The following is a 12,271-nucleotide window of genomic DNA, read 5'->3' as shown; positions in this document are numbered from 1 at the left end:
CCTGGCGTCGGCGTCGGCTGGCGGGGGCTTCTCCGCTTCGTTCTAGGCACCGGGGAGCAGTCTCGGAGGGCGCCCGTGTGCGCGCGCCTCGCCCCATGCCGATCGGAGAACGCGCTATTGAACGAAGCAGCGGCAATGTGGTGAGAGGCTTCCCTTCTCCATTCCCTCTATCTTGAATTTATGGACTTTTCAGCATCTTTTTTAAAAAAAAAAATAAACTTTCGGACTTTTGCTAGAGGTGCGGCTAGAGGGAGGGGGATTTCCCCCCCTCCCTTGGACAAGCGGCTTGAGAAGATTTTGCTTTCGCCCTCAGGGGAAGGAGGAGGGGGGAGAGCCTACTAATGATGCCTCACCCTCATAAAAGTGACTTTCATTGGACTTAGCTCCAGAATCTATGGGTGAACTGAGAACTTTCTGAACTTTTAAAACTTTATTATGCCTCTGAGCCCAAAGCTGGCAGGGCAAGATGGCACACTTCCGTTGTCTTCATGAACTGTGAAACCTGACTCCACCTTTAAAATTCAGGCTTCCGGTCTTTGTCTCCGAGTCACCCAGAGGAATCTCTTGTGGATTGTTCTTTTCTGAACTCTTTGGGGAAAAAATTTTCATCTATTGCTAGACTGACTAAAAAAACCCCCATCTGTTTGGATCCTCTGCCTTCTGGATTCGCCTGCCTGCTCTACTTCTCCAGTTGCCCAGTCTCTATTTTGACTGATTTCCTTGCTTTAAAAACCATGTCTCCAAAAAGACCACCTCCTGGAAAGCCTGGATTTGCTACTTCTGCCCCAACGTCTGCAACATCTAGCCCAGCTACACAGTCAAAGATAACAGAACTGATGCAACCCAAGACTACAGAGATAGACTTTCAACAAATGCTTCAACAAATTCTACAGGGCCAGGAGGAAATTAAGAAACAATTAAGGGAAATGAAAGATGAAATTAAACAGAACCAAGCCCAAATCTTTAAGAACTCACAGAGACTGGACCTTGTGGAGGGTGGGGTGGCGGAGGCGAGGGGGGGGGGTAGAGGCTTTACAGAAGGGGAACAAAGAACTTGACATCCAACAAATGAAAATGGAGTTTGAGAGAATGTCCTTTTATCTTAGATTTCAAAATGTAATAGAAGCAGATGGGGAAAACATAAGGGACATTATGACTAATATTCTAGCTGAATACATACATAAAGATAAACAGCAGATGGAATGGGAGATAGACCTAGCTTATAGAGTGAATTCAGCATATGCCAGAACACATAATGTACCCAGGGAGGTTCACATCAAATTCCTTAGGAAAACCACAAGAGATGAAATTCTGGGTGTGCAAAGGGGGCAAACATTGACATACTGTGACAGGGAGATAACCATTCTAAAGCAGATTCCCAAAAAAATTAGGGAAAAAAGGAAAAATTATTCGCAATTGGCGAATAAATTATACCAGAAGGGGGTGTGGTTTAGATGGTTGATGCCTGAAGGTATGCTGATATTCTGGGAGGAGACAAGAATCAGAATTAATACACCCATAGAGGCACAGGCCTTTATGGAAAAAAATAAAGCCAACCTAGAAAAAACAGAAGACACCACAACGGTCACGCAGGACACGGGAGGGGCCGGAGCTCTGCCAGCGGGGGGTGAAGGGGCAACACCAAGAAAGCTCAGATCACAAAAATAAATAAGAAAATCACAATGTTATAAATAGACCGAAAGTAAAAATGAATTTATAACTAGACTATATATTATAATTATATAAATTGATTGAAAATTATTTTTTCTAGAATTAAGATGCTGACTTTTTATGATTATGTATTACGATTTGATATTTTGATGTAATCTAGGAGTTTGGAGGGAGGGGGCGTCTGCCGCATTTGCAACTGCCAAAATTTGTAATTCCACCTACCCTTTTCCACATAAATGTTTTTAAAAAAACCAATAAAACTTTTTGAAAAAAAAAAAAGACAGAAGTCAGTTTCTGTTCCAAACTTTTTTCAAGTACCCTAAATCACAATTTAGTTATATACGGCAGCCACAGAACAAGAGGTGATGCAAATTACAAGTCCAAGGAGAACAGAATGGGAAAGAAGACATGTGCAAATATTCTTCAACTCTGAGATTTCTGCTAATAACACTGTTGGACTGGAATGCATGGAACTTAGTTGCACATGGAAATAGCAGCCACTAAAAGGCAGCCCAGTGTGAAAGGGTGCCTTAAATATGCAAGCCCTTTTCTTCGCTCCGAAGATCTGGAGTTTCAATACTGCTGGGGTCCCAGGATAACACAAAGAATGGGATTCCTTGGAACAGCTGCCCAATGGCCAGATCTACAGGGAAGAGCCCAATTAACATCTGCAAAAATGGACCTGGAGCATCCACTCTGAGCGCAACAGCGCAGAGGTCCACAAGCCAGCTCCAGGAAGAAAGGACTAGGAGGGTGAAGCTCAGATGCTGCAAGTCCTTAGAGAGGGGGTGGAATAGGTTTCCAAATGTAAATGGACCGTGTTTGGCAGCAAGAGCTTAGGAAGTGAGGAAGTAAGAACGATTCAGAGCTTTAAAAATACAGGAAAAGATGGAGCTAAAAACAATAGCGATATGAGAATGTTGAGACATAGAATGTAGGGGTGGAAATACAGTATATGGATGAAATAAGATAGCAGTTGTACAAAATTTATAATTACAGGAAAACTCTAAATTAAGATGGCTGCAGGAAAAAAGTAGGAAAGAGATACAAACATATGAGTTAGCATTTAGATTATAAGTAAAAAGTAAGAAACTTGAAAACTGTTTGATTTTGCAAAATAAACTAATCCCTAATGGGACAAAAACAAATATTTTTGTCTGCAGTCTCTATCAGCTTAAGAAAACCCCAATATCTGGGAGAAGTAGGATGATGAGAATGGTTTGGGTTGTGTCTCATTTGTTAGAGAACAGGGGTCCCTGAGCCTCGGGCAGTGGCCCACTACTGGGCTGCAGCCCATTCAGAACCAGGCCACTGAAGTGGCAGACAAGTATGTGCACGCACGGAACTCCACTTGCACAAATGAAGCTGTGTGCGCACACTTCCTGCCCCTTGCGTGGAGCCATTCCACCCCCCCCCCCGCCTAATCTGCAAAGCTGTAAAGGTTGGAGACAGCCGTTATAGAAGTTCTGAGTCTAGTAGTAATAAAAGACAATCAGACATGATTAAGTAACCAGCAGAAGCATGCCATCTCATAAAAAAATGAGCAGGAAGCTCTGACATTCTGCAGTATTATTTTTTACAAAGTCAGATTTTAATGTGAGCTTTCCCTTTGAATAGATTTAGACTTACACTAGGAATAACTTTATTGTCACTTTGAAAGTACATGAATCAATGTACAATAAAATGAAATTTCATTGCTTACAGCTCTCAAAGGGTCACCACCTCCAATATACACTACATAAACATGACAAAATAAATACAAAATTATGTATACACCCACGTATATTATATGACACAGGGAAACAACACAGCCTAGTTTGGATGTATATATGTACATGGTGAGAAAAACAAATCTTGTGAGTTTACCAGATGGATGGCATAGGAAACAAAATTTTTACAGAATCTGGTAGTCCTGCTAGAAATACTTTGAAACCTCCTCCCAGAGAAACAACAGAAACAGACCGTAAAGTGGGTGTATGGAGTCTCTAAAAATGCTTTGAGCTCTAAGCACATAGCGCTTATAAGCAATATCCTGAATAATGGGAAGTGAGCTTCCTATAATCTTCTCACCTGTCCTTACCACTCTCTGTATGGACTTTCTATCTGAGGCACTGCTGCCACCAAACCAAACAGTGATGCAGTTTGTTAAAACTCTCTCAATTGTGCTTCTGTAAAAAGTGGCCAGGACATCTGATGCAGGAAATACAGACACTGGTTTGCATGCTTCACTAAGGATGACGTGTGGAGAGAGCAATTCAGATTGTTAGTTGTCTGCACCCCCAGATACTTAATACTATTGACCATCAGTATTGTGATATGTGATGAAACCAAACATTAAGGAAAGATCTAATGTTTTAATTAAAACACTACATTTAACAATTTTCATTGATAATTATGTTTTCATTGGTAGATTTACATTTATGCTTTAAGTGATGAATAAAATACTATTTTACCCATCTGCTATCTCTAAATTGACATAATGAGCAATAATATGGAGGAAGACCCACAATTAAATAGAAATGCATGTATTCCAGTGCATTTCAATTTTCAGCCTTTCCAGGTGCACATAGTCAGATGCTTAGAGAGCTGCTTTCTACCAAGTGAAACTATTGGCCCATCTGTCCTTGCCATGTCTTACTATGATTGGCAGCAGGGGTATTTCTCATTACCAGCCATCTGCTTTCCTAACTGCAAATAGCCAGCCTCAGTCTGACTCTTTGAATGCAGAAGATAAGTTTCGCCACACAGCTATGATTCTTTTTCTGGAACCAATGTGATCAGCCCTTTTTTTATCAATTGGAGAAAACAAAGAACTTGGCTAAAAGGATCCATGTCCCAGTTCAATGTAAAGTTGCATGATTTATACAATCATGTGTGGCTCCTAAATTGTAATACAACTATCCTAGCTTTAAAGCATTTAAAATTCATTTAACACTTTATTAGGTACAAACTATGGCACAGCAAGCATGAAACATTATTCTACACGGCTGTAGCTTGGTTTAAGTTAACTTAGTCTATGAGTTAAGAGTTTTCTTATTCAGGCATTTAAACATTTTCTTAGGTAGGCAGGTATCAGATAATTATCAAGTTCAAAAGGTGACTTAGAGATCATCTAGTCCTATACTGCTTTAATCCATTGATTAAAGCATTTCTGATGGATGACCATTCAGTCTCTGTTCAAAGAGTAGGAGGGACTATTGGGGCTGCTTATATGTTGCATATTTTCTACCCCTACTTAGATACTTCAAAATGGAAGAGAATAGTAACTTTCTCTCTGAAACATATTTCTACTCTATTGAATTGATTTAAATAATAATAATGTACTGTATCCCTAAGCAATAATGAGCTTACAAGGCTGACCGAATGGGGTTGGGAGCAGAAAATAAGGGATCAGCCTTCCTCTTTGAGTGGACACTTCCCTTTCTGAGATGTTTTTCCCTGCCTGAGTTAGAAACCAAGAGCCAGCTGATGACCCCTTTGAAGAGGTTCCTTTGACCTATGGAACATGAAATGTTCACGCCTAAATTGCATAGCACACAGACTGCTTATAAAATTGTGAATAGGAAGATTTCATTTCAATTTGAAAATCTTACTTAGATTTTTTTTTCCTTCTTGCAGTAGTTTTGCATCTGAGAAAAAATTAGAAAGTCAGGGAAGAAAAGTGTGGTCTTCCCTGCTCAGTCTCAAAAATTGCCTTCCAAAATCTTCACCTTTTCTTTCCCTCAAACCACTCTAGATGTATCCAGCTGAAGACCAGTTTCATGTCCAACATAACTTGGAATAAAACTCTGGTTTCTGTTTCAAATGCACTCTTTCTCCAAGGGCAATAAATCTGCCATGTGTTAAAGCAACAACACAAACTCTCATGCTGGACATTCATCATTCAACTGCATTTCTGATCTCACATTTTCAAGAGGCTCACAGTAATCCTGAATTCAGCGGAAAGCCCAGTAATTCTCTTTCTTCTACGGTTACATATGAAAGAGGCTAAGTAAACAATTTAAATTTTCAACAGAATTGCTCTTGAAACTTGCCACTGTTTAAGGAAGTGAGAAAATATGTAGCAGTATTTATTACAAGCATTGATACCCTACCATTCACGCTACAAATGTGTCCAATTTTATACTGTAAGCATTTGGCTTTAACACTTATTTCAAAAGAATCATTTTTATAGCATGTTATTTTGGACAGTTTTGATTTGTGTATAGGTCGCAAGCCAGGGCAGTAGAGCTAAAGCTAGATTGGGCTAAAGCCAAAGACAAACAGAGAGGGAATAGATGAGTGAGCCAAGGAGGCTTAAAAGAGGATCAGGGCAGGCAGGTTCACCGCCCGTTCAAGAAGCTTGAAAGAGGAGATATCCAGCAAGAGCTGTTTCTGGCTTCCTTTAATAGGGGTTGCTGGGAGACAGCTGTCAAAGAAAGCAGATCTATAGATGTTTTTGCCATTAGAAAGTCAAAACATATGGTATTCCTTAATAGCAAAGCAGTCTCTGCTCATCCCTCAATTTCTCATGGGGGCTTTGGGCTACTTACTGGGATAAAGGTAGACATTTTTATGAATATACTGATTGATCATATAAAGATTGATCACTGTATTTTGGGGGGGAGGAGCGGCTTACAAGTTTAAATTAATTATTTCTTAGTGTGTTTTAAAAGTGAGGCTGCATTTGAAAACATGACGAGTAATTGTAATTGTAAAAAAAGTAATTGTCTCTGCCGTCATCCTTTACAGGTAGTCCTTAAGTTACAACCAGTCACTTAGTGGCTTTTCAAAGTTATGATGTGATGCCCCCATTTTGGGCACTCAGCAACTGGCCCACATTTATGGCCATTTGCAGCATCTCACAGTCTTGGGACCATGATTTACAAAGTTTCTGAGGAAAACCAAAGTTTACTTCTGGTTTCCAGCAAAAGTGCCCCATACGCACATAATGGGTCTGCGTAATGACTGCCACATTTCCTTAACCACTGCCATGTTTGCTAAATCACTGCCACAAAAGTCAAGACAGTCACAGGATAACTTACCGTATATTTTCAGAGTATAAGATGCACCGGAGTATAAGAAGCACTCTGCAGACCTCCCAAAAACTGCCCATTTTTTGCAAAAACGGGCCTGTTGTTTGTCAAAAAAGGGGCATGCATAGTCTTTAGGAGGCTTATAGAGTGCTCCTGGGGGCTAGGGGGAAAAAGTTCGCTCATTTCTACCCTCCCCAGCCCCCAGGAGCTCTCTGAAAGCCTCCTAAAGGCTCTGCACGGCCATTTTGGTGAGGGGGCGGGGTTTCAGGAGGCAAAAATTGTTGTATTCAGTGTATAAGACGCACCCAGATTTTCAGCCTCTTTTTTGAGGGAAAAAGGTGCATCTTATAGTCCCAAAAATACAGTACTTTATGACCATTACAATTTATGACCAAACTTGGCAGACTCAGTTATGATTGTAAGTTGTGGTCTATCTGTAATGTTTCCCTGATGATGTGAAATTTTCATTAGAACAACAATTTCAACATATGCAGTTAAAGCTTTCGGTCTGTCCATACTACTGTAGATGATGCCACAAACTATTTAAATCATAACATTTCAGAGGTACTCTTGTTTTGGGGTTGTTGTTTGCAAAAACCTTTTGGTTTTTTTGCAAAAAGAAAATGATACCTCTAGACAACAGGTAGAATTTGAAGACAGTTGAAACCAAAGCTAGGATAATAAAAGAGGGAAAACCAGTATGCTGATATCTGAATCATAAATTAAGAATTTGCCATGCAGATTTAGCTAATTCTATTACTGTTTGAAGCTTTCATTCTCTGGGTTGATTAAACCTAGCAAGAACCTAGAGTTAGAGCAGAATGGCAGAATTCACCCTTAATGGAAATTGCCAGTTTACAAAGAGGAAAGGGGGGGGGGAGGAACGTGCACAATCCCAGTAGGTTTTTCTACCATTTTAGCCAGCTTCATAATGCACATGATGCATAGAAATACTAGCAAGAGAATACTAACTCACCCATCATTCTGATCCATCATCCTATGCTTCAAATGAGTAGTATGTTTTATAATCCACATTAATGTCCACTTAATTTAAAAATACTGCACACTTTTAAAACACAATTTCAAAACTATTTTGACGGTATTGGTATCCACTTTATAACTAGATTCAGTCCTGATGTGTCTGGTTTCCACTGATCACCTCAGGAGAGAAGAGCATATTGGTACTCACTGAATATGGTATGAATCTTTCTAAACTGGCATATCTGTCTTCGCTTTAATCCGGGGTGCCCAATCTTGGCAACTTTAAGACTTGTGGACTTCAACTCCCAGAATTTCCCACTGGCTGGGGAATTCTGGGAGTTGAAGTCCACAAGTCTTAAAGTTGCCAAGATCGGACATCCCTGTTTTAAAATAAGATGAGATGCTTCGTATCTTTCCTTTATAAAATATTCTCTGAAAGTTACCAAGTCAGCAGAAATGATTCTCAGCTAAAGTAATAAAAGGTGCCACACGTTGAAGCTAGGCTGATTATTTGGGAGAGGGAGGGGAGCCTGCAAATTTGTTACTCAGTGCTGCTAGTCAGAACAGACATATTTTAGCCAAAACTACATCATGAAATTCACCTTTGCCTGAAGTTCTAAACATTTCTAAGAAAACTAGATTCTATTGACTTTCTAAAGCAGTTACCTTTCTAAGCTCACCGTGAAGCCTGCAATTATTTTCAGACACTGAAAGCAGGAAGGCAAGAGGGAAATGAAGCCTTCAAAATTACTTTCTTAACTTCTTAACGTTAATAGAGAATTTTACTTTTCTCCTTTTTTCCAATACTGTAACCTTTTCAAATAAGTAACAAAAGGTGAAACAAAACTATCCAGTCATGTCTGACTCTAGGAAACGGTGCTCATCTCTGTTTTTTAGCCGAGAGAGACCAGCATTTTCTGAAGACATTTCTGGGGTCAGGTGGCCAGCATGACTATACCCCAACGCATACAGAATGCTGTTACCTTCCCATTGAAGTGGTACCTATTTATCTACTTGCATTTGTTGGCTTTTGAACTACTAGGGCAGGAACTGGGGCAAGTAATGGCAGCTCACCCCATCGTGCAATGCTCAGATTCTGAACTCAGGCTGCCAGCTTTCCAGCTGACAAGTTCAGCATCTTTAATTGCTGAGCCATCGTGCCCCTGCCTTTTCAAATAATAGAGTGCTAATAATTTTAATCACATTATATAAACAATGCATTGAAAACTACATTGAAATAATATAATCTATCATGATTTACACCATTATAATAAAAGAAAAGAGAAATCACAGAGATGAAGTAGCATGGTTATCACGTGCAAGCTCATCCTTTATTCGATTTCAAGCCACTGGGTATTCAGAGAAATGCCTGAATTTACATACTGAAATTGGAAAGGGGCCTTTGTCACATACTGAGTGTGGAAAATCATAAACACAAGTGTCACAATTCTTTTTCATACATCTAATTTAATTCACCTAATACTCCACACACATTTTGGGCAACAACCACATAGGACTGATGGAAACTTAAAACCCCAAAACCTCAGGAAAATGCCAGCTTGCTTACCCATGCCTTAAAAATATAGTATAACAGAGAAATACAACCCAGTTCTTTGTCACAAATGCACTTGGAAAATAAAAGGTATATTTTAAAAATAGCATCTCACCTTGCACCAACAATCAGTTCTTTTTGTCTTGGATCGAATGTTATTTGAGAAAAGTCAACAGCATTTTTCAATCTGAACACATGTAACCAAGGAGCAAGTTCTACAAAAACACAAAGAAAATAGTCATATCTTTCAGACAATTCGCATTTATTTTCATTTGGTGCTATCAAATCATTTTATCTATACCAATGATCTCAACAGTTTTGTAAAATTAGAAAAAGTGAGTAATGACTTCAATTCTGTTCTGGTTTTCTGCAGTTCCAGATTTTGTCTTCCTTCCTATTTCTTTTCCGTGAACCTCTTAATAAATGTAAATATTGTCAGCATCAGAATTAAGACCTAGGGAAAATTACAAGATGTTCAAACCTATCTTGTCAACCTTTTCTCCCATCCTCTGCTTTACAGAACAATATTAATATGAATATTAACTTTAATAAATAGATAACCAAAAAAAAAAAAAACCCAGGAGTTTTAAACTTTAAAAGACAAGCAGCAAAGAGGCAGTGAGAGATCTGAGATACTTCTGATCATCTTAGGAGCATACACATTTCCACTTCTGCATTCCATTGCTCAAGGGTGATGCTAAGGAAAGCAGCCTCTTGCCTGCTCAATATGCTGCCATCCAAACCTAGATGCATTTTCAGAAGAACCTCTTTTGAAAATAGGGAAGTTCTAAGCCAGGAATCGACACATCTGGAATACTGAGAACTTGCCAAACTCATTTTTATACCATTTCCTGTGGTAATGCATTTCAGAACAATTTTCAAAACATAAAATGCAGTACTAAAAGCTAATGATTTAAAACAATATAACATTTGCTCATTAAAAGGAAGAGGGACAGAATCAAAAGACCCATCTGGCATTTCTAAAGGGAAGTCAGTGGTAAACTGATAGGTTTTCAACAGATGCCTCAGATATAGAATAGTAGAAACTCTCTGAATGTCAGTAGGGAAGACATTCCACAGGGAGGGTTAGCCACAAGCAATCATGTTAAGTAAGTAAGCTCCCCGTTAGGAGAGCGAGTGTGCAGAGAAGCGTAATAAGAGTGGTATGGACGAACACACACAAACCAGCATACAGGGACACTGAATAGTATAAAATATAGTAGTTTACTATGTGGAAATATAGAGGTATTCAGAGTCCAGTTAACAGTCCAAGTCATACACGGTTCAGTCATTCAGTTATCAAATAGTCTAGCACACAAAAACAGCTAACAGTAGCAAACAACAGTACCTCACAATACACTGATCAGCGTCTAACAAACAGAGAGCTAACAGTCATTCTGGCTCCCTCTTATGGCTGCTTGAGGTAACAAGTCAATTTCATCTCTCTAGCATTTAAAGTAACAGATACATTTTTTACGATCATAGCATATATACATTGCCAAGCCAAGCTTAGGGTTACATCCCTAACAAATCATCAGATGCTTCTCTGCAGTTCTCTGCTCACATAGATCTTAGCAACTAACAAGGGCTGTAATGAAGAAGGCATCCTGTCAGGAATTACTTCTTTAAGGCCTTCAAGACAAACCTCAATTTTAGCTCAGTAGCTTACTTGCAGGCAGGGCAGAGGTACGACAGACTCACTACCTGTCCATCAAATTTTGGACCAGCTGTAGCAGTGGTGGGATATGTGGCTGGTAGGGGCTTCTGCGCACAGAGTGTATGGTGCCTGCGTGATGATCTGCCAAGCAGCTGGAGCGTCGCGGAGCATTGTGGGCAGTAAGTACGCATGTGTGCACTGCTTGTGTGCTGCGCGTGTGGCGGACACCCGGCCCCATTGCACTATCCCGGGTGCAATGAGATCGGGAACCCACCACTGAGCTGTAGCCTCTATAGAGTTGTAGCTTTGATAAAGTCAATGTAAGAAATTGTAAATTTATTCATCATCTTTCTATTTTTTGTAGAACTTGCTCCATGATTATTTATAGTCAGGTTTATAATCTAAACATGAGTCTAATGGTGCAGCTTAGCCTGGCCATTTGGGACTCAAGTAACGCTAATAATTTTAGGATAACCCCCATCCTGTGCACCTATTTAAATAAAGAGAGAATGCAGCTCTGTGAGGGGCGAGAGGTGGTTCTTAAATATGATAAATAAATATAAATAAAATAAGTACGCTTTGTTTAATAGGCAAACTGTCCAACTGAGAACCACACACTCAGCCAGGTCTGTTTTGATAAGATTCAAACTCAGTTTATTATCCTCATATACTTTGTTGCTATGTTGGATATAAATTCAAAACAAGCATGACTTCTCCTAAGAAGTCTGGATACCAGTGGTCTCCAGCCCAAAACTCTGGATAATTACCCTAAGAGGCTTAATTTAGTTCATGGGTTGGTAACTTTTCAGCAGTGGGTTGCTCAGATTCCTGCCTCGCCACAAGAGCCCATCTGGTTATTTAACATGTTTTTTATGTACTGCATGTTGCTTTTAGACACAGATGTTTTTACATGGATAAAACCACACACACTGTTTGTAAGGGTTTCTTGTAGAATGGCCTTGATGAAGGAACAGTCCAAAACAAGTGTTTCTAGACAATAAATAATTATTTGCTATTGGTGCTTAAGAAACTGTCTCCCCTTATTTTGGTTTCCACCCTGGAGAGAAGATAAAGTGGGTGTTTTGCACCAAGTGCAGCTTCCAAACAATCTTTAAAGACATATGGTACACAAGTAACACCGCAGGGTATGAATGCAACCCTTCCAATCTGCTGTTTACCTACTAATTTCCTTGCAATTTCCATTTCTGTTATAATTCCTTGCCTTATCGGTTATTGTTTTTAAAATCAGTTTTGATACTGAAAGCAAATGGTCTGCTTCACTAAGAAAGAGATGTGAAGTGGAACATTTAACACTTAATGCTTTGAAATATGCCAACTCTCTTCCAGCATAACAGAATGTTCCCCAGTTACCCAAAAGCTTCAATGTGAAGTGAC

General features: G+C 39.5%; 1 protein-coding gene across 1 annotated transcript in view; it reads right to left on the bottom strand.

Moving 5' to 3' along the window:
• SEMA5A (semaphorin 5A) overlaps positions 1–12,271 on the bottom strand; it is a 208,813-nt gene that overhangs the window by 95,791 nt on the left and 100,751 nt on the right. Inside the window, exon 3 of the mRNA XM_081952502.1 lies at positions 9,335–9,434. Coding sequence (XP_081808628.1) covers positions 9,335–9,434 — 100 coding nt within the window. The remainder of the gene's footprint in view (positions 1–9,334; positions 9,435–12,271) is intronic.

This window comes from Natrix helvetica (genome assembly GCF_964273705.1).
Source record: "Natrix helvetica genome assembly, chromosome: 4".
Lineage (NCBI taxonomy): Eukaryota > Metazoa > Chordata > Lepidosauria > Squamata > Natricidae > Natrix > Natrix helvetica.
The sequence above is the reverse complement of the archived record's forward strand: the minus strand, read 5'-3'. Positions and strand labels throughout refer to the sequence as shown.